This window comes from Tupaia chinensis, unplaced genomic scaffold, assembly GCF_000334495.1.
Source record: "Tupaia chinensis unplaced genomic scaffold, TupChi_1.0 Scaffold000458_2, whole genome shotgun sequence".
NCBI lineage: Eukaryota > Metazoa > Chordata > Mammalia > Scandentia > Tupaiidae > Tupaia > Tupaia belangeri.
Genome location: NW_006159967.1, coordinates 338,385 through 362,164, shown reverse-complemented (window position 1 = coordinate 362,164; position 23,780 = coordinate 338,385). Strand labels below are relative to the sequence as shown.

The window sequence follows — 23,780 nt, the reverse complement described above, 5'->3', positions numbered from 1 at the left end:
ATGGTTCAAAATCAAAGCTATCAGGAACAGCTTAGGATCTACCACCATGATGGTTCTGATTGAGTAGGTCCAATGTGGGGCCTACACTTGTTTTTTATTAAACATTATGCAGATAATTCTGATATATCTCGAAGGTGAGAAACACTGCTTTAAAAGATATTAAATTGGACAGACCCCACGGCCTAATGGGTATGGAAGCAGGCTCTCATATGATCGACCACATGGTTCAAGTCTAGAATTAGCAGCTTGCAAAACACACCTGGTTATGTGTGTATGCATCTCCCAAATCCTGACAGGATAGAGAATTGTAGGAGAAGGGATTGCAACGGGGCCATACCCCATTGAGGAGAGCTTCCTCCCTCTCCCACTCTCCTAGACTATCTCTGGTAAGTGTACATACCCTCTACCAAGTTAAAAAGACTAAAGTAAATGAAATACATTAAGTTAATGAGAATCTTTGTCTCATATGTACATACCTTCCTTATTTTAACAGGATTTATGAGATTACACAGGATGTATAAAATACACAACAAATTTGTATACGTTAAAAATAAGGCAAAAAAATCTAGAAAAATAATGACAACGTAGACCTTGTTTCTCTTAAGCACTCTTTCTGGAATTCAAAGAGAAGGTAACATGATAAAAACACTATGTCCATATGTTGAAGGAAACAGATAGATATTAATTTTGAAAACCTCAGTTACTGATGAAAACATGATATCCTGTCTAATTTAGCTTGAAAGTCTTTTTCACGGACCCAGGAAAAGGAGATAAGGAGATGTCAACTCTCTTTTTTTTTTAGAGGTTTTTGCTATAGGGCGCATGTGCTCACCAGACAGACAGACAGACAGACAGAGAGACAGAAAGCGAAAAATCACGCCCCCCAGGGGGATGGCCATGCCACAATCTCTTCTCCTCTGTTCTCTCGGGATCTTAGGCACGCATGCACACCGGGTCCAGGACACGAACCACGGTTGACTACATGGGAGTCCAGCGACATAGCTATTACGCTAACTGGTGGTCCCAAGGAAATGTCAATTCTGGCATAGGTTCAGACAACTAAAGAGCGAAGACTAGCAACTGGTAACATTAAAAAAAAAAATTCAATACAGTTTTCCTCATTCTTACACTAACATATCCCAAATCGCCATTCAATGAACAATATGAAAAGCACTGTTTCATTTAGTCATGAATCTTTTTTTTTAATTACTTATTTTATTTATTATTATTTTTAAAATTGTGTTATAGGAAACATGTGCTCACCAGAAAGAAAGAAAAAACAAGCTGCCAGGTATGGGACTCAAACTGTGATCAGCAATGTGGGAGCCCAGCACCTTAACAACCATGCCACCCACTGGTCCCTTGGCCATGGTTCTAAAGTACTTTTATATCTTGTTAATTCAGTACTTGCCTGCTACAGTACTTGCCGCAACTATGTAAACATTTACTAACACAGATGATGAGAAAGACTACAAGTACATAGGGCTTGCTTTCTCAACTCAGCAGTTAGGAGACTCCCTTACACTTACTGAAGTAAAACTAAATAATTATTTGTTGCTGCATAAGCAATAACAGATCAGAATAGCTCCATGCTGTTACTGCCAACAAGAACGGCAAATCAGAAATACTCTTCCTTTCATCAATCTTCAGAAGGGTAGAAAGTGGAAAATACATGGCACTTTTTCGAAGACTAGCTCAGTTCAGTTTTGTCACCTAGACTCTGCATTCCATTATGTTAGAAAAAAAAAAACATTCATTTCCAATATATCTTTGTATTAAAATAAAAACCTTCCAGAGAGAAAAAAAGCATCCCCTTAAATACAACCTGATGGTTTCATAACAAAGATCCTCCCCTGAACAATAAAAATTCTAGGTTTTCCTAAAAGGGATACTTAACCCTTTTGTCCCCAATATTAGTTATAATCAGAAGTTATTTTTAGTTATCTGAAATTTCAAGTCCACAAAAGTAAAACTGAACCTACATAGAAAATTGGACCTATCAACACTAATTAGTAGAACTTTTTCAGCATAGTTTAAATGAATCAGTGATATGAATTAATTTTAAAGATTAAGCTAGAGTGACACTATTTTAAGGTGTTTCTGTCTATAAAATACTTTTAATGACCTGAAATTACTGTTTTAATATCTTTATTTTAACATACAATATGTCATGAACTTGTTAAAATATGTATCATTTCCTTATTTTCCCACCTACAGGCACATCACTATTAACAAGTGAAAAGGTAAACTTAAAAAAAAATTGTGCTTTTTTATAGGCAATTTTGAAAACATTAATAAAAATGAATGAAGATAAATGTCCCCACTTTTGCATATATTTTTCTTACCCTGAAACCTTGGAACTTAAGAGAATATAAATAGCACTAATGATATCATAGAGCCCAAACCATTTCCTCTTGCTGCATTTCCGTAACATTTTTAAAATAACAGGACATGAAATCTAGATCCTTCAGGGCTACCATTGTCTAGCCTTCAACACCTCATCTTCAGTTAGATCTCTGGAAAGTATCCATCTCTCTGTTAAAATTCTTTGTCATTTGGAATTATACTCTTTTGATTTGCAACACAGAAACCTTACTGAAGATAAAAACTTCCTATTAAAATGAGAAGCATAAATATATGAAGACTATCAAAAGAATGTAGATTTCAACCTATATATCTTAAATGGTTTTTTGGGAAAGGTTTTTGCTATAGGGCACGTGGGCTCACCAGAAAGACAGAGACAGAGAGATAGAAATTGAGAAATCACCCCCAGGGATATGGCCACGCCGCAATCCCCTCTCCTCCATTCTCCTCTCGGGATCTTGGGCACGCACGCACATGCACCCAGCGTGAGTTTAAGCCACCAGGTCCAGGACTCGAATAGCAGTCGGCTACATGGGAGTTCAGCAACATAGCCATTACGCTAACTGCTGGTCCCTACCTTAAATGTTTTTAGTACCTTTGAATAGCCTAATCTAATCTTTCTGAGATTCCTTTGTGAAACCAGATATATGTTCCTAGCTCAATAACTACATAAAGCGGTTGCGTATAGAGTAGCTAGAATGAAATTAGAATAAGTTTTCTAAGGTATACCATTCAGAAAGAACACTGAAAAATATTGCAGTACATTTTTAGTGTATTAATTAATTAGAATCACCTTTCCCTTTAAATATGAATTTAATAAGAATAAAAGTTTATATTATATGGGCCCAGCAGATGGCATAATAGCTACATTGCTGGGCTCCCATGTAGTAGACCTCAGTTTAAGTCCCAGATCGGGTGGCTTAAACTCACGCCAGGCGTGTGTGCATGTGTGCCCAAGATCCCAAGAGGAGAATGAAGAAGGGATTGTGGTATGACCATTCCCGTGGGGGGTGATTTATTTCTTGCTTTCTGTCTCTGTCTTTCTGGCTAGTGCATGTGCCCTATAGCAAAAACTTCTCAGAAAAAGAAAGTTTATATTATACTACACAGACATATGTATGTATGTGTGTGTGTAATACACATATATATACACATACAATCTTCTGGTAAGGAATTAAATGATTCTAGCAAAAATAGGATATCAAAGCGTACATAAAGGGGGCCAGCAGAAGACACAGTGTTTTCATCACTGGACTCCCACATGGCTGACTGTGGTTCAAGTCCTGTACCTGGTGGCTTGACACTCACCCCAGGCGCATATGCCTGAGTACCCAAGATTCCAGGAAGAGAAAAGAGAAGAAGGGATTGCAGGGTGGTCATCCACTCTGAGGGGTGATTTCTCACTTTCCCTCTCACTATCTCTGTCTGTCTGTCTTCCACCAAGTGTATATGCCCTATGGCAAAAACCTCTTAAATAAACAAATAAAGAATATATAGAGTATGAACTCAACAAGGTTAAAAAATGCAAATTTCCACCACATAGATGAACACAGTATTTAAGGTGACTTGCAAAAGTATGTGTAATACAAAATATTATAAAATTAAACAGAAATGGGTAAAGAAAAATAAAAAGGGAAGATGAAACCACAAAAAAATGATACACAAAATGCATACCATAATTACAGTCTAAAATTTTGCCCAGCAATGGTAGCACATAAGCTAAGATGCTGTGATCTGTAGGTTGGTACCAAATGGCAGGCCCACATTCAACACCTGGTCCAACCTAAAGACTTGGTGCAATAGTGTATGCCTATAGTCCCAGCTGGGAGGCTGAGGCAGGAGGATCATAACAGAGTAAAATCTTTTCAAAAAACAAGACCAGTGGCACAGCAATGCTCTGCAATGCTTAACCATGGGAAGGTTTTCGGTTTGTGTCCTGGGTCTCCCTGAGCCCAGTAGGTTCACATTGCATGTGCCTATGATCTGGGTGGCTGAGGTTGGGGGCTGGAGGTTGATTGCAGCATAGGGGCCTTATTGGGAGTATCTCTCTCTCTCTCTTTCTCTATCTTTCATAAGAGAAATAAATAAATCCTTTAAATTAAATTCATTATAATTTGAATCTAATCTTTCTAACTAGGTAACATTTAAAAAGTTATATAACCAAGTTACATTAAAAGTTGTAATAACCACAATGTTGACAGCAAATCAGATATGGTGCTACAATACTTAAAAATTAGATTGAGAAAAATTCATCCCATGGATTAGGTCATCGTATAAAGAATAGTATGTTAAGGATTTTAAAATAGAAGTAATAATAATCATAGCAGCTAATACTTAGAAAAAGCCTACTAGGTCCCATATGTTAATTCCACATCATTAACTCACTAAGAGACACCTACAATGATTGTCTTCATTTTACAGATGAAAAGACAGGTAATATATCAATAGCTTACCCGATCAAGGGCACATAGCTGTTAAATAGAGAAACCAAGTTGTCCTCAACAATATTTTAACAAGAAAACACAGCAATGAATTTCAGTTTTAAAAAAAAAATCCATAGGGAAGGAGCTGGTCTCAGTCAATTTACAGATAGACTGTAGAGTTAACCTAGGAACATATCAATTACACATTTCTCAAGCTAACTTCCAAACCAATTCACTTCTGGCTGAAGTCTCAATCAACTTCTTGAAGAGAAGTAAAAAAGTGGTGACTATAATGTAAACTATACAAAATGACCTCAGATACAGCTAGTCCCTATTGCTGTTCTAAACATCTTTAAGTATAAATATAAAAGACTGAAATAAAAGTACATTAGTTAACAGAAAACATATTTCTAGGTGGATATGATTGTTTCTGAAGCACAAATATAAATGGGCATTTTTTTTTCAATTGAGGTATACAGCATTAATAATTCACTTTTCCAAAAGAAACTAGCTGAAATTCCATAGGCTTCTCAGTTCCACCTCAAATATACAAGTTAAGAAAAAAAAAACAAAAACAAAAACTCTATGAAGCCATTATTTATAAGTCTAACCATGCTCAGTGAACAGAACACAAGGCATGCTGCCAGCATTCCTCACTATCAGTTACATTTTATCTCGAAAAGGTCTCTCATGTTACATATAATGTAAAATTACTTGTAAACCCTTTCCTGCTTCTCCATCAATAACTTCCTTCCAAGAACTATTTTTAAACTGTCACATATAAAATCTGTGTACCTGATGAGACATGACGTTAAAAGTCTAACATGATTGCTTTAAGTTATTCTGCTATCCATAGAAAGAAGTCGATTTTGTATTGTTTAGAGCTCTACTCGTTTTAACCACTGGAATCTATTACAAGATGATCTGCACTAAAGAGTTATTCTATGAGCATAGAACAAAATTCTCTGATCAAGTCTAGTAAGAAGTCTAATCCACTCTCTTACTAACAACAGACTCAACCAAAGGCCATCTTAATAAATTTGCGAAATAAAATATAAAGCCAAGGTCAGTGTAGGTGCAAATAATGTAATATATATTCAATGAAGATAACAAATCAAATTGCCTCCTCCTATACTTTCTGAACTAAAAAGCTAGACAACTAGAAATGAATCATTTCCTAATGCCTTTGCTGCTAGAGTTCTGTAGGTGACTCAGGTTCTACCAAGCATTCTTCTGCATAGCAGACTGGGAAAATGGCATTGGGCCATGAGAGTACGGTGAGAGCCAGCAAGGGAGTTGTTCTTCTAGGGCAGCTATGGCTGAAATTTTCCTGTCATTCTTGGTGGGATAAAATCTGAACTCTACCCCTGTCTCTCCCAGAAATTCTGTGAGGTAGCTAATACCCTGTAATCTTTCTTAGTTTGAGATGGCCAGCATACATCCTCATAGATACATGCTTCATCACTAAGCTCACCAACCTTTCGAAAACTCCTCACCCTTATAGTGACCTTCTATGACTACAGAGTTGAGGACCCTTAAAACATTTCCTGGGACCAGTAGATGGCGTAATAGTTACACAGCTGAACTCCCATGTAATCGACCATGGTTTGAGTCTCACACCTGGGGCTTAAAATTCAGGCTTGTGTACATACATGTCCCAAATCCCTAGAGGAGAATGGAAGAGAGGACACTGTGGCTTGACGATCCCCCTGGGGGGTGATTTCTTGCTCTCTGTCTCTCTTTCTCAATCTGTTCCTCCATTGAGTGCATGCTCCCTATAGCAAATCTCTCTCTTAAAAATAAATAAATAAATAAATAAAAGATTTCCCTAAGGCCCTTAATCAAAATTATTGTAAACTGCATTTAAAACAAAAGTGTTGACTGATGATGGAGGTGATCAAGCATAACGGTGTGATGTTATCAACAGTTCTATGAGCTTCATTACATACTGTCCTTATGTTTGGAGTTATTCCACAGAGAATCCCCAAATTTGAAATTCCTTCCCTCCTCAAGTTTATGTATCATCAAGAAGAGTAAACAAAATACCTTTCAGGCTGGGATTCCTTATTTGGTAGGATTCCTTGACCATTTTACTTTTTTTTTTCTTCACTGGGTTAATGGCTTTGGCCTTACTGTAATGTTTATTTTTATACACATGCCCAAAGGCTTCCTAGTATGTTTTTATAAATCTATTAAATACCTCACAATAACTAAATTTGTTAAGATAACACAAAGATGTTATCCATGACTTAAAAAGTACACTGCTTCAATTAAATAAGGAGTCAAGCACACACTTTAGAAGTAACAGAGGCCCTCATGGACCCAGGCACCAGGCCCATCACAGTGGATGGTGGCATCAAGCTATTCCCCATGTACTCAGGACCAAGCACATTCAAGTGGACCCAGGTTCCAAGGTCACCTCAGTGACAGCTGGTATCCTGCAGATACTCAGGCTCAAGTCCTAACGTAGCACCATATCAGCTCCCATGCACCTAGATATCAGGTCAGCCCCACAAACACAGGCTTCATTCCCACCCCACACAGCCAGTTTGACCAACACACTCTGGTGTACACTGGCAACAGGCTAGCTCCCAAAAACCTAAGAGTAAAGAGCTTTCCGGCAGACCCAGGCACCAGGTTCACCCATGCTCAGGCACCAAGCCAGTCTGCCTAAGGACCCTTAATAGCGAGCCCACTCAAGGATCCTACCAGATAGCCTGCCTGTCTAGAAATCTTTGGTTACAGTAACTGAAAAAGGGTTTTCCTTACTAAAGCCAATCTGTAAAAACTGGAAGAGGTGTCAGTTCAAATACCAATTTAAGACCACAAGGATGACAAAGAAGAAAAACTTAGCTAAGAAATAAAAGATTACCCTATGACTTAAACATGTTTTAGATAATATTAGTTTCATTAAAAGACCTATAAACTTATTTGCCCTTAAAATTTTAATTGGACTTGATTTAACTTTTAATCTAACTAGTACTTATTCAGAAAAAAGAGATCATGAATCTGATGTGTTTACAACAGTATAGAATAAAATCTAGAAACGTGCCTTTATCTGGCTGTAAAGGAAAAGAATAACAACTTGTATTTCTTCAATATTGGACATCACTGGTTTCAACACTAAAAAAAGAATAACTGGTTAAAGGAATCTGACCTAATACTTGAGCCAAATGATTTAAGATTTTTTATACCTATTATAAAACTTATTTTATGACCTGCCATAGACTTGTGTTAAAGCTCTGTTTTTATTTTACTTCATATGAAATCCAGTTCTAAAAATAGTCAAGTCTAAAAATAAAGCAAAACCCACAGATTGAATGTAGCTTTATACATCTACAAATAAGAGGAAAATCTTCACATCTTCTAAGAAGATAGATTATTCCAAATTCTCCATGTTGGGTCAGACCTCTACAACTAACTGTCAACTATATTATTATAAAAAACCAAAGCCATTCTTAATTCTATTAAATAATTCCTCTGACCTAGAGAGAGAAATGAGTTTTACTAAAATTTATTGGTGCCTAACATATGCTTTGATACATTCATGGAAAGAAGCCATATGGAGTGAGGAAGAAATAAGTTTACCTCCAAAACATGTTGCAGTTAGTATATTTCTCTCTTGTTAAACTCTTTACCTCCAGAAACTGTTTTTCTCTAGGCATTTTTTCTAAAGATTAATGAAAGAAAAAAAAAAACAAAAATGGGAAAAGTAAAGGGGTTTTCAGAATATGTGATCAGTTTGCTTATCTCTGTATCATCAACATGTATGTGCAAAGGAAAGACAAAATATTATTATGAAAAACTCATGTGCCCTTCAATTATCATCACTCATGTTTTTCAGAGAGGGAACTGATAAGATATGACTAAGTAACTTTATTCTATATCAGAAACTTGAAAAAACTAACCTCATAACTCAGAAATATCAGGAAATAGAATGGACTGTCATCGACTTTAAAGGTAGCAGTTTTTTACCTTTGTTCATCTACTCATCAACAAACCGAACAGAAAAGCAAAGAACATTAAAATAAAATAATGTTTTGGGAGGCAGCAGGTGGTGTGGTGGTTAAAGCACTAGATTTCCACAGGGTCAACTGTGGTTTGAGTCTGGGACCTGGCAGCTTGCTTTCTCACTTTCCTTTTCTCTCTGGTTAGCACAAGTGCCATAGAACAAATCAAAATAAATAAATAAATGCAGTTTTTGTGAGCTTACTGTCACTCTCAAAGAAATGTATCTTTAAAAGTTGTTGTCAGACTCTCAAAGAAATTCTTTCACTTTTTTTTTTTTTTAGAGAGATTTTTGCTGTAGGATATGTGCTCTTGCCAGAGAGACAGAAAGACAAAAAGTGAGAAATCCTTCTCCATCATTCTTCTCTTGGGATTTTGGGTATGCATGCACACACAGCCGATGTGAGTTTAAGCCGCCGGGTCCAGGAATTGAACCGCAGTTCAGTGAGAGTCCAGAGACATAACTATTATACCATCTGCTGGTCCATTCCCATGTTAAGATAACATCTTCACACTGGAGACAGTGTGGAAGGAAGGTGGGAGAGGGGAAGAGTATAGGGAAGGAAATCAGGGGAAAAAAATAGAAAGGCAAGACATTTATGGGACACAGAAATGGTTTATTACCTGTTGATGATAACATATATAGTATTCTCAACTGGACTGGTCTGAAGTGTATTTCACGTTGGGTAAATTCTCTTTACAAGCCAAATGATGTATAGCGACAGAATGTTTAAAATAATAATAATAATAAAATGGAATTAAAAAAATTAACATCTTCAATGGCAGGATCCTTTGGTTTTCCAGTGTAGCTAAGAGAGCTGCATTATTAGATACACATCTACTCTTTACGCTTGGTTCTTTTCTTAATGAATAGTAAAATGAGGTGAACATATATTTCATACTTAAACATACAGTGTAAAAATGACCATAAACTGACTATAGAATCTTGATAGAGGAACAGTACTATTTGAAAAAACTGATGAAGCATAAATTACTTTTAGCTTACATTAGAATAGGAGTTTTTATTTCAATGTGAAAAAAAATTCATCTACACAATTCTGTAAAAAATGCAAACAATAAATTGGTATGAAGTCAAAGATGAAAGAAATACTTTCTTTAAAAAATCTTCTCCAGGGCTAGCAGGTGGTGTGGTGGTTAAGGGCACTGGACTCCCACATGGCTGACCACAATTCTAGTCCAGACCAGGTAGCTTGCTTTCTCACACTCCCCACCCCACTTGACTCTGTCCCAATCTGATCAAATGGTCCAATTAAATTAACTAAATAAAGTTAAATGAAATAATAATTTAAAAGAAGTATCTTCTCCATAGGATTTCAAAGCAATGTCACATAGGAAGGTAACTCATACTTGTGACTCTCAGTTGAATCAAAGATGATTTATAATAAATCTTAAATTTTTTTTCCCAAATACATTGCTGATTTGGGAGTTCCCCCACATTGTTTAGCAGAAAATAATGTGCATTGGGAATTATAAGCCCGATGGTGAAGAGTTTGGAGAGTGCCAACCTCAGATTGTTTCTAACATGAGCTATGGAAGGGTATGGAAAGATGAACTAACACACTAGGACAACCATCTATTTTCTGATCTCTGGCAAAGACACCAAGTGGTGGGATTATGTACAACAGCTGGGTATTTTTCAAGGCATCTTGCATACGTTTAGTTAGAGATATACCCCCTCAAATATCCTTAGTTCTCTCAAAAATTCTAGATGGCCCATAATTAGGTTTATAAAAATTCCTTTCAAAATATATTTTTGGTGGGTTCTAAGACACTACTACAGAACATTATAGAGATTTTCTTCTCCCTACGTGTTCAAGAGTATTCCTACTATTTACAGTCCTTTCATCTTAACTCATATTCGTGATTTCATAAACTTGGATCACATACTGCTTCATAGATTTCACCTTTTAATATCATAGGTTCTTCATAACAAATATTTGAAACTTTTAAGTTCATCCAGCAGTTACTTACTTTAATTATATTTATCTCTCTCTTTTTAATTTTTTTTTTTATTTTTTAGAGGTTTTTGCCATAGGGAGCATGTGCTGGTCAGAAAGAGAGAAAGAGGAACACACACAATGAAAGGGAAAGTGAGAAATTATGCTCCGGGGCTTGGGGGGGGTAGGGTGTGATGGGGGATGGCCATGCCACAATCCCTTCTCCTCCACTCTCCTTCTGGGATCATGGATGCGTACGCACATGCACCCAACGTGATTTTGAAGTCACTGGGTACAGGACTCCAATTGTGGTTGGCCATGCAGGAGTCCAACAACGTAACCACTATGCCATATGCTGGCCCCATTTATCTCATTTTTAAACTACCTACCTTTACCTGTCTTTTGAAATATGGTCATGAAAACTGTACAAAATAGTAGAGATCTAGATCTACTACAGCTCATACAAACACAGGATGACTTCTCTTTTGGTTCCAAAACAGTTTTCAACACGATTCAAAGTCCTAACTAGTATCCTGGTGTTCTGAATGAGTTAAATCATCCAGAAAAAAAAGAAAAACAAAAATCTCACATGTACTTTTATGCTAGATTCTCCTGCTTATAGCCCAAAAGTTATCAGTACTATGTAAAATATAATTCCTTGTAAATTTTGATCAGTTCAATCAGTATACATAAAGTACCTTAAAGCAGCATGAAAGGAATCTTCTCAACAGAATCATTTGAAATATGAGCTGCTAATATAATTTTCTATCATTTAAGGTCATGACGACTACCTGAATTGAATGTAATTTTTCAGAAATAATATTTTACTATAACTGTATTTAGTGTTGAAAACAATTAAAAAGTGCAACCAAAGAATAAACTAAAAATGTAAAATGCATCTTTTTTTTTTAGACAGCAATTTTGCTACAGCACATGTGTACTCACCAGAGAGACAGAGTGAGAGAGTCAGAAAGAGAAAACTCACAGACACACACACACACACCCCAGAGGAGATGGCCACACTGCAATCCTTTATCCATTCTCCTCTCAGGATTTTGGGCATGCACACGCACACACACACACACACACACACACACACACACACCCGGTGTGAGTTTTAAGCCACCAGGTCCGGGACTTATACTGCGGTAGGCCATGTTGGAGTCCAGGGATGTAACCATTATGCCATTGTTAGTCCCTATAAAAATCATCTTAAAATGTAAGTAATCAGTATCACTTTACTTTCAAAATAAAAATAGTCTCTGCAATAGGTATGTAGCTAACATAATCAGCCAAATACTGAGATACAGAACCAAAATATGAGCAGGATAAAAATATCTCAAGAAAGATCGTTACAGAAAAATATACATGACAGAAAATTTCACTTGGTAAGTACACCAGCTGTAAGTATTTTTACCATACTATATGCAACATCTACATCAACTAAAATAATCTATTCAAAAATACTTAAGAATAAATGTAACCAAGGAGACAAAAGACTTATGACACTGTAATCTACAAAACATTGTCGAAAGAAATTATAGAACATGTAAAATACATGAAATATATTTGTGCGCAAGGATTAGAAGACTTGATATTATCAAGATGACAGTACTCCCTAAAATAATCTACAGATACAATATCATTTCCAGCAAAATTTCAATGGCTTTTTTTTTTTTTTTTTGCAGAAAAAAACTCATCCTAAAATTCACATGGAATCTCAAGAGACCCTGAATAGTAAAAACTATCCTGGAAAATAAGAACAAAGCTGAAATTATCATGCTTGCTGATTTTAAAATTAACTATAAAACCACAGTAATCAAAACAGTGTGGAACCAGCATAGGGACAGATGTATAGACCAATAGAGTAGAATAGAGAACCCTGAAATAAACCTTCACATATATGGGCAACTGATTCTTTTTTTTCCTTAAAGAATTACTATTTAATTTTACTATTATTATTAATTTGCTATAGGGCACATGTACTCATCAGAAAGAGACACGGGGTGGGGGGGGACAGAGAGAGAGAGAGAGCGAGAGAAAGAAAGGAAGTTGCTGGGTCTAGGACTTAAACTATAGTCAGCTATGTAGGAGTCCAACACCTTAGCCATCACACCACTCTTGGCCTAAGAGTGCCAAGACCACCCAATGAAGAAACATTCTTTTCAACATTAGTTCTGGGAAAACAGGATAGCCATATGCAAAAAATTGAAATTGGACCCTAACCTCATATCATATGTAATTCAAAATGGATCAGAAATCTTGGGACCAGCAGTTAGTGTAATGGCTATGTCACTGGACTCCCAACATAGTCGACCACGGTTTGAGTCCCAGACCCGGTGGCTTAGACTCATGCTGGGCACGTGTAAAAGAAAAACTATAAAACTCCTAGAAGACAGCATAGGGAAAATTATTTATGGCATTAAGCCTGACAATGATTTATATAATACCAATACACGAAAAGCAAAAGAAATTTGATAAGCTAGACTTCAACAAAATTTAAAAGTTTGGGGCATCAAAGCACACTATAAAGAGGGCAAAAAGAAGGGCCAGCAGTTAGTGTAACGGCTATGTCACTGGACTCCCACATATTCGACCACGGTTTGAGTCTCAGAACCGGTGGCTTAAACTCACTCCGGGCACAGGTTCATGCATGCCCAAGATCCCAAGAGGAAAATGGAGGAGAAGAGATTGCGGTGTGGCCATCCCCCCTGGGAGGTGATTTCTCACTTTCTATCTCTCTCTCTCTCTGTCTCTCTGGCAAGTGCATGTGCCCTATAGCAAAATAAAAAAAAATTTAAAAAAGAGGGTAAAAAGATAACTCATAGAATGAGAGAAAATTCTTGCAAATAGTGTATTTGATAATCGATTCTATATCCCAAAACTGTTATATTAAGAAAAATAACCTAGACAAAAAAAGAACAAAAGTTGTGTGAGTCCACTTATATGAGGTACCTAGAATAGGTAAATTCATTGGAAAAGAAAGTTGAATAGAGGTTACCAGGGTCTGGGTAAAGGAAGAAATTAGGAGTTGTTGTTTAATGGGTACAGAGTTTCTGTTCCTGATAATGAAAACGTTCTGGAAAAATAAAGTGATAATGGTTACAAATGTACTGAATGCCAGTGAATTATACATCTAAAAATGATTAAAATGGTAAACTGTATATTACGTATATTTATCATAATAAAATATAAGGATCTACTTAGTGACTACCTCCCACTATAAACTGAAATCCATTGTTTAAATTTCTTTTTCTAAAATAGTTATTTTAATTAAATTTATTTATTTATTTATTTATTTATTTAAATTTGACTAAAAGAGGACAGAGTGAGAAGGGGGAGCGGGGGGGAGGAGTGAAAAAGTAAGCCCCTAGGTCTGGGACTCAAATCACGGTCGGCCATTGTGGGAGTCTAACACCCTTAACCACCAAGTCGGGGGCCTCCCTATTGTTTAGATTTCTAAATTGCCAGCAAATGTACTGTTTGAATACATGTGCACACCAAATGAATCTCTCTTGAAAAACAGGCCCTGATATGTTATACACATCAAATATCCTATAATGAATGCACTTCCAGATGCTCTAAAGGGGCAATGTCTAATAAATTCTAACAGAAAAAAAATAAATGAATAAAATAATTTTAATTCCACTCTAATTTGGTTGCTCTTTCAGTTATTTATCTAGATTGAAATACTTTTATTATTATTTAAGATCTTTATTAATAGATGCTTGCAATTTGTTGACTTTTTGAAAAAATCAAATTGTAAACTTTTATTACAAATTAAAAATGAGTTCTTAAAAACCTCAACTTGACCAGATATGAAACAATTTAAAAACCTTTAAAGATGTATTGAGAAAAAACAAGCGTTTTTAAAAAAACACGTTTGTCATTACCAAAACAAGACATCCTTAGGTAAAAATAATAAAAACTCCATGCTGCATACATAATGCAGAGAGTTCTAGTTATGTGGTCAATGGGCAAAAGGCAGGCACTTAAGGTTTTCAGCTCCAATCTTTCGTTCATTTTTTACTGCTGGAACTTCATATTCACTTCCTGTTGGATGACTAAACTGGATGATGGTAGAGATGGTAAGCCGGCATTTACTCAACCCTGGCCTGCTCAGTCTTGGGAGCAGACGAATTCTCAGCTGTTGGACCGGCCACTTTTGTTTCTTTGCCATCTGATGGTTTAGGGTTCTCTGGGCATCTTCGTAGGTAATTGAAGTTGGGTTGGTACCAAAGTTGAGGTGTCTGCTGACCTTGGTCTCTTCTCCTTGATTTTCCTTATTCTCTTCATCGCTGTCCTCTCTGAGCTGTCTTTGGTGAAGAGGGCCCCTGCGAAATCGTGGCCTATAACCACAATACAAATTCTGCCTTACTGGTCTACCTTGTTCTCCTGCAACCTGGTTGTCAGCACCCCCCCATCACTCCTCCCTGCACAGGAGGGTTGGAATACTGTAGTCATCTCCACATGTAATAAGGGGGGAACCTTAATTAACAGGTTATAACTTAACAGGAAGAATATCCATATATTTTACTGATATGTATAGTTCAAGTGCTAAAAATAAGCGACATACCTGATAGAGCATGATAGGTTCTATATTATATCCTAAGATATCAGCAAAATTCTTAGCAACAACTGTTTTTCCACAACCCTACAAATGAAAACACAATCATTAAAAGGATTAAGTAAAAACAACCAAAAGCCAAGAAATAGAAGTTTGAAGTGACTGTCACTCTTACCCTCCCTCCAATTAGACATAGGTCCTTAACCATGTGGGACTGCATCATTTCAGCCAGTAGTTGCTTATGGCTTAAAGTCTGTATGAAACGATCTGACGAACAGGGTTGATTTAATCGCCTGGTCCCAGCTGGCACCTAGAATTAAAAAGAAGTAACTATAATATGTATATGTTTTCTCAAAATACTAGTAAATTAAAAGCACATTAACTGCCACTTCAAAGACCCCTACTAATTTTTCGCTCAACTCAACTCTATACGATTTTTGACATTTCTATAAAGAAGCGCCTATTTTGTGATTCACAGATTGAATGATGATTATCATCAAACTTCCAAATCAAGTAGTCCTCTTAACGTCTCATGCTGTCATAAATGTTTATTAAGAATCATGTGATTTTCATGCTGTTTATAATTTGTAATAACAATGTCACTACTAGAGATTAAAGTGTTTTCTCACATCCCAGTTCCTTTTTTTTTTTTTTTTAAGTGTATTTATTTCTTCCATAAGAGGCAGAAACACAGGACCTTCACCCTGCAGTTCATTCCTACTCAGCAGGCCTGCATCATGGCCATGTGTCTACACATCCAGCAGGCTCATGAACTAGGACCTTTCCCACGGGGGGCCAGTTGTATCACCGGTATACCACAACCTGGCTCACCAAATTACAGTTTTAAGCACAGAATTTTATTTGTTTGTTTAAAAAAATTTTTTTAGAGATATTTGGGTACATGTGCTCATCAGAGAGACAGAAAGAGAGAAATCACTCACGGGGAGGATGGCCATGCCACAATCTCTTCTCCTCCATTCTCCTCTTGGGATTTTGGGCACACAAGCACACATGCCCGGCGAAGCATAGAATTTTACATTGGCTCAATGAAATCTCCAAAGTCACCAATAACCCTCTGATTTCTAAAATGCATGTATACAAATCCTTTTCACTCTTATCTTTGTTTACCACTCAGAACCATAAAACCTCTTTCCATTCTTTACATCTCTTCTCTTTCTCTCTCTCTCTTCAGGTTTTTGGCATAGGGCACATGTGCTTGCAGGAGAGAGATAGAGAGAAAGTGAGAAGTCACCCCTCTTTACTGTCCCCTGGCCCAGGGAGGATGGCCATGCCACAGTCCCTTCTCCAATCCCTTTTCTATTGTCCTCTCAGGAGTCTGGGCACACACACGCACGTGCAGGTGCCTACTGTAATTTTCAAGCCACCAGGTCTGGACCTCAAACTGCAGTTTGCCACGTTGGAGTCCAGCGTCTTCACCACACCACCTGCTGACCCTCTCCTTTCATTTTTTTATCCTTATTAGTCTCCCAGGAGACTAATAAAGAATTTTAAGTTTGGAAGTGACAACACTAGATTTGCCTGTAAGAAAAGATCATTCTTATGCTTACATGGAAATCTAACTGGAATGACTGCAGACAAAGAATCTGCCTTCCTTCCTTCATTAGGTTAATTTCTTTTTCTTTTTTTCTCTGTGGCTTTTTTTTTCTTTCATTTATTTATTTTTACATTTTTCCACAAACATTTACTTTACATAGCAAAAAATTTTAGCTCATAATCCATAATTCTTGACAGTTTACAAACAACTTTCAAAATTTCAAAATACTGAATTTTAAAGATAATGTTCAAAATATGTCTTATAATTTTGTATAATTTTATGACTCTGTAACAACAGAAGCAGTATGGTTTCAAATATATATATATATATGTATATATATATATATATATTTATTTATTTTATTTTATTTATTTATTCATTTATTTTTTTAGTTTGACCAGAGAGAGACAGAGGGTGAGAGTGACACAGTTTTTCTAACCATTCATAAGTTCGTGGGCATTCAGGTTGTTTCCATGACTTAGCAATTGTGAAAAGTGCCGCAATAAACATCGATGTGCAAGCCCTTTTTCTATTAAGTAGTCTTCTGTCCTTCGGGTTAGGTTTATTCATTTCTTCCATGAGTGAGAGAGACAGAAGGAGAGACAGAACCCCGAACAGGGTTTTAATGCTTCAATCCACCCCTAGCTTCAACTAGCCCCATGTCATGGGCATACACATGCCTGGCATAATCAGAGAGGTCTCCAGGTGCAAACACAAAACCTTCCCACATGGGTTCCCTTAAAGAAGCATTGCATTTTACCACAGTGTCACAATTTAGAACCCTTGGTTTTCTAATCTATAAAATGGAGATAATAAAACTTATCTCTAGGGCTATTGGGAAATTTGAATGGTATAATATATGCAAAGAGAAATATACAGTAAGTAGGAAAACTTTAATAAATGTTTAATTACAGTAACATGAAGATTAATACCACACTAAAAGAAGTTCATTGTGATGTTTGCTCTGCTACATTAGACCATATTTATTCTTCCTATATTCATTTACTTAGTATTTTTTTTTAAGAGAGATTTTTACTATAGGGCATATACACTTGCTGGAGAGACAGAGAGACAGAGAGACAGACAGAAAGTAAGAAATCAAACCCTGGGGGGGGATGGCCATGCTGCAATTCCTTCTTCTCCATTCTTCTCTTGGGATCTTGGGCACTCATGCACCCACACATGGAGTGAGTTTTAAGTTGCCAGGTCCAGGACTTGAACCACAGTCGACTACATGGAAGTCCAGTGATGTAACCATTATGCCATCTGCTGGCCCCTTACTTAGTATTTTTAAACTGTGCTTTCTATTGGGCCCTCAGGAAAGTCATGACATGTTTCACATAGAAAAATATAGAAAAATACATCATGACTTTCTTGAGAACCTACTAATTTACAATGACCTCTTAGTGTACTTAGGGTCATAAAAGAAAGGGTTAGGAGAAAGGGAACAGAGCAATCAGACAAAGCTCTAGGATCACCATAATTGCTCTTTTCTAAAAACTATTCAATTGAAAGTAGCTCCTCTTTTGGGAACAGCAGTTAGCGTAATAGCTATATCGCTGAACTCTCATGTAGTTGACCACGTTTTGAGTCCCAGACACAGTGGCTTAAACTCACGCCGGACGCGGGTGCATGTGTGTCCAAGATCCCAAGAGGAGAATGGAAATAGCCATCCCCCTGCGGGTGATTTATCACTTTCTGTCTCTCTGTCTCTCTGTCTTTCTGGTGAGCGCATGTGCCCTATGGTAAAACCTCCCCGCCACCCCCCCCCAAAAAAAAGTAGCTAGTCTTTTAACTGTTGCATGTAGTTAAGAAAGATTTTATTTGAAAAGACAGTGTTCCAGTAACTAAAATGTGCTTGAAAACATTATTTCTTAATCAAGACAAAATGCTTTCATAAATCAAATATTGATTAATCAATATTTGATTCTATTTTCCCAAAGATTAACTTCAGATTTTTGGTGAAAGGCTATCCCTATGTTTCTCCTTAACTTTTCCAGTTTTCAAACATATATGACTTTAGATACATATACAGATACACAGATGTGGTACTATGGAGCCAAACAGTCTTATAAGGGGATCGTAAATTTAATTTAGGTCATTAAAAAAAGAAAAACAAAAAACAAGCAGAACAAGGTAAAACTTAGAAATAATAAACTTGTGATTCATTACCTTAATGATCACCTCTTTTTCTGCAATCTGGATAGTCACAGAAGCTTGGGAGAAATGGTTTTCAATCATCCTCTCCACTCTGACAATTTCTTTGGGAAGCAGAGAGCTTCCTGGATCTTGCAGTTCAAAGCGCTGTAAAATTACCAGAAAGCCTGTAATTTACTTTTTATTGTAGTATTAATGTTGAATCTGGATAACTCCATCTCAATTAGAACTGAAATTTATTCTTATATTGTAAAAAGTACAGTCAAAAAGAAGTTAATGAGATTTTTTTCTATTTCTACTAATATTATTCTATTTAAACCAATTATTAAAGATGATATTAAAAGAGTCTTTGAAATTTACTAAATGATAGGAAACAGAATTGCTGAATTCTTAACCTGTAGAAGTTCATATCCTTTATTTGGTAATCAGTGAATTCAGTTAACAGGGCCAGCAGATGGCACAGTGGTTAAGGCGCAGGACTCCCACATGGCTGATGGCGGTTTGAGTCTCAGACCTGGTGGCTTGCTTTCTTTCTCTCTCTCTGATAAAACTGAATGGTAATAAATAAACAAAATTAAATTAATAATTTTTAAAATTATTTTATTTAACTTTATTTATCTTTTAATTTGACAAGAGAGGGACAGAGAGAGAAAGTGAGAAAGCAAGCCTTTAGGTACAGGACTCGAATCACGGTCAGTCATGTGGGTGGGAGTCCAGCACCCTTAACCACCATGCCACCTGCTGGCCCCCCAAATTTTTTTTTAAAAAAGTTTCCAGTTACCTAGAAAAGGACGATAAGACTCTTGAAAAAATAAATATATATAAATATATATATGCTTTAGTAAAGCAAAGTCTATGTCAGGTGATTTCTTCAATTGACCAAAATTAATGTTGTCTCAAATTTATGAAAACAAAACCTTTTACATAATTCTTCTGTTAGCTTATATGGATAGCTTAGCTTATTAAAATAAACTATTACAATAAATTTTCCACAACATCTGCATGGTGTCTTCTGCAGCAAAAGTTTCTTTATATTTATTAAACTGGATTTAAAACACTGGGAATATTTAGTCTATCCTGATATGGGCCAATTATCAATTTTCTAACATCAATTACACCCCCCTTTTACCAACTAGTTACATAAAAGTTCACATACAGAACACAGATTTCTCATGTGAAAATGAGAATACTAATGGAAAGTTAATTAAATCCTATGGCCTATTTATAGAAGGAAGTTTAAAATGAAAAACTGTAATCTTCTTTTGGTATTAAATAGCCAGAAATTATACAAAAAAAAATCCTGTACTATTTTGGAATATTATCAATATAGAAAAGTACTGAAACTCAATGAAAGAACAGATTCACCATGTATTCAATGGAACAACAGAAATCCAGAAAACAGACTTGGGGGAAAGAAAAGCATATTCAACCTGATATTCTAAACATAATAGTAGGTTATTGGAAAAGTCATGATGTATTTTTGAATAGAAAAACAGAAAAATACATCATGATTTTTCCAATAATGTAATAGCTCAGTTCAAGTATTAACTTTGGTATCGTAAGTTATTTAAGACAATTACTAACTCCTTTCCCCAAACCTAAGACAAGTTGGCTATTCATGTAATCATATAAAAGACCTATACTGTACATAGTTTATATATGGAAATCCTCAAAGAATCTCACAATAAGAACTGCTTCCATGTTGCAGACAAATAACAATGACTAATACCTTAATTTCATGCAAAATAAAAAAGCTACACTGTATTTTTTTTTTCTGGCTAAAAATATGGAATGCTTCATGAGTTTGCATGTCATTCTTGCGCAGGGGCCATGCTAACCTCTGTATCATCCCAATTTTAGTATATGTGCTACCAAAGAGAACACACTACACTGTATTTTAAGGGAGGTCCAACAGGCAAGGAGTAAGGCCTAACAAAATAATTAAATTCATTATCATTTAAAACCAAGAGCCACTAACTTTACGAAAACGACTGAATGAGCTTAAAGATATGTTTTTATGCCAGCTATAATGGTGTTCAATCTACCTTGATATAGGATTGATGTCAGAGCACTCATAACCCAGAAATGAACACTAATGCTCTGAACTACTGGCTATAGAGCTTATATCCTCATAAATAATTCAAGCAAAAATATTTCAGCAGAATAAAAACAGTAGGCTACAATATACTAAGATAGCAAAAGAACTCGAGTTGCAAGATGAATTACCATTTGTTGGCACAGAAAACTTAGAAGCCTATTAATCATAAAAGTAATTGTAAAGCACAATAGACAAATGATTCTGTCGGGTTAATATGCTAGTAAGAAGTAGAAAAGCAAGAGTTTATTTACCTTACCATTTTATAGTAATGAGTATTTTTCATGAATTTTTGAATTTTGATTAGACAAATATTATTAACATTTTCTTACATATACTTTGTTTAGAATTATATGATTTGAACTGTGAAATTTAATTAAAAAATAAAATATAATTACATAGATATTGGTTTGTAAGGCTTTATTCTCACAATTCCCAATTCTGTCCCATCAAGCTGTTCCCAGTACTTAAAGAGAAATTCTCCATACAGTGTTGATTAGCTACCAAACACGTATGTGACTCAGGTTCTCCTGGGATCTTTTCCCAAAGCCCCTCAGCAACTAACATGAACCATTACTACTCCCCTCAGAAGTCTATCTGAGCCCATCTACTCCTCTCTCTCTCTCTCTTCTGCACTCGCACAAAACCTTCAGATGCATACCCCTCTACTCCTCACTAGAATGTAAGCCCCATTAGTTGAATATCAAAGATATTTGCTTAGCTCACTCCAAATACCCAGAGCTTCGAATAACATCGGACAGTGAATAGTCAATAAAAGCTTGTTAAATGAACAAATGAAGTTCTTTTTCTTTCATTCTCAAAATTATCAGTATTTTCGGGAACCAGCAGTTAGCGTAATGGCTATGTCGCTGGACTCCCACGTAGTCAACCACGGTTCACATCCCGGACCCGGTGGCTTAAAACTCACGCCGGGCGCGTGTGCGTGCATGCCCAAGATCCCGAGAGGAGAATGGAAGAGAAGGGATTGCGGCGTGACCATCCACCCTGGGGGGTGATTTCTCGCTTTCTGTCTCTATGTCTCTCTCTGTCTGTCTGGCGAGCACACGCACCCTACAGTGAAAATCTCTCCAAAAAAAAAAAAAAATTATCAGTATTTTCATCAATACTTTCTTTTTTTCCCATTGTCTCAGTAGAAAAGACTTCTGCCTTAAATATCATGAATGGATGCAAAGCACTAAAAGTCTGCTCTTTACTTCTCAATTATTTTCTCCATCATTCCAAACCAAAGCACAGAATTATGTATGTATGTATTATGTATGTTCATTCCAGAAATGCTCTTAACCACCTAAACCAGGACATATATTCCTTATACGCCACCAAAAATCCCATCCATATAAAAGATATTTGGCTTCCCATTCCAAAAAACAGTCTTGGTTTTTTTTTTTTTTTTTTTTTTTGGAGAGGTTTTCGCTATAGGGTGCGTGTGCTCGCCAGACAGACAGAGAGAGACATAGAGACAGAAAGCGAGAAATCACCCCCCAGGGGGGATGGTCACGCCACAATCCCTCCTCCTTCATTCTCCTCTCGGGATCTTGGGCACGCACGCACGCATGCACACGTGCCTGGCGTGAGTTTTTAAGCCACCGGGTCCGGGACGCGAACCGTGGTTGACTACGTGGGAGTCCAGCGACATAGCCATTACACTAACTGCTGGTTCCCAAAACAGCCATTTTTTTTTTTATTCTCCATCATCCTTGAGAGATTCATTATCTTGCTTTATAACCATCAAAATTATCTTACAAGGGAGCTGGCAGGGGGCATGGTGGTTAGGGTGCTGGACTCCCACAGGGGGCCTACCGTGGTCTGAGTCCCAGACCTAGCAGCTTGCTTTCTCACCTTCTCTTTCTTTCTGTATCTCTGGTCAAATTAAACAAATAAAAGTAATAAATAATTCTTTTAGAAATTATTTACAAGTAATATTTAATCACTGCTTTAACTACATCTTCAATTTATCTTCAGTCCACTGATTTTTGGCTCATATTCCCACCATTCTACTAACACTGGTCTTAAGTACACCAATAATATTCTATTTGCCAAATTAAGTATGTTCATTTCCTTATTATTATACTGTTTCTTCCTTATCAGTATTCTTTCTAGGTTCTTCATCTTCCTGACCAGTACACTTTATGGTACTCAAGGAGTAGAACTTTCGTTTTGCTTTTTTGTTTTTTTTTTTTACTTTTTTTTTTTTGAGAGATTTTCACTGTAGGGCGCGTGCGCTCGCCAGACAGACAGAGAGAGACATAGAGACAGAAAGCGAGAAATCACCCCCCAGGGGGGATGGTCACGCCGCAATCCCTTCTCCTCCATTCTCCTCTCGGGATCTTGGGCATGCACGCACACGCACCTGGTGTGAGTTTTAAGCCACCGGGTCTGGGACACGAACCACGGTCGACTACGTGGGAGTCCAGCGACAAAGCCATTACGCTAACTGCTGGTTCCCGAACTTTCGTATTTTTTAATCTATATTTGCTTTTTAAATAATCTTATCTAGTTGCATAACTTCACAAATTACCTGTATGTTCATGACTCCTAATTTTCTCCTTCCATGTAGATCTTTCTGTTGAACACCTGACTTGTACATGCAACTGTCTCCCTGACTCGTCCATTTGGATAGCTAATAGGCATCTCA

At 36.6% G+C, this 23,780-nt stretch overlaps 1 protein-coding gene and 1 non-coding gene across 2 annotated transcripts in view; both read right to left on the bottom strand.

Moving 5' to 3' along the window:
- Positions 1–23,780, bottom strand: part of VWA8 (von Willebrand factor A domain containing 8) — a gene marked incomplete at its 5' end in the record, with an annotated part of 402,506 nt that overhangs the window by 289,330 nt on the left and 89,396 nt on the right. The window contains 3 exon segments of the mRNA XM_006155509.3: positions 15,330–15,407; positions 15,496–15,630; positions 19,048–19,179. Of these exon segments, the coding sequence (XP_006155571.2) occupies positions 15,330–15,407; positions 15,496–15,630; positions 19,048–19,179 (345 nt within the window).
- On the bottom strand, positions 20,813–20,916 carry LOC114009093 (U6 spliceosomal RNA). Its single transcript, XR_003550568.1, has one exon. It is a non-coding gene; the product is annotated as a U6 spliceosomal RNA (small nuclear RNA).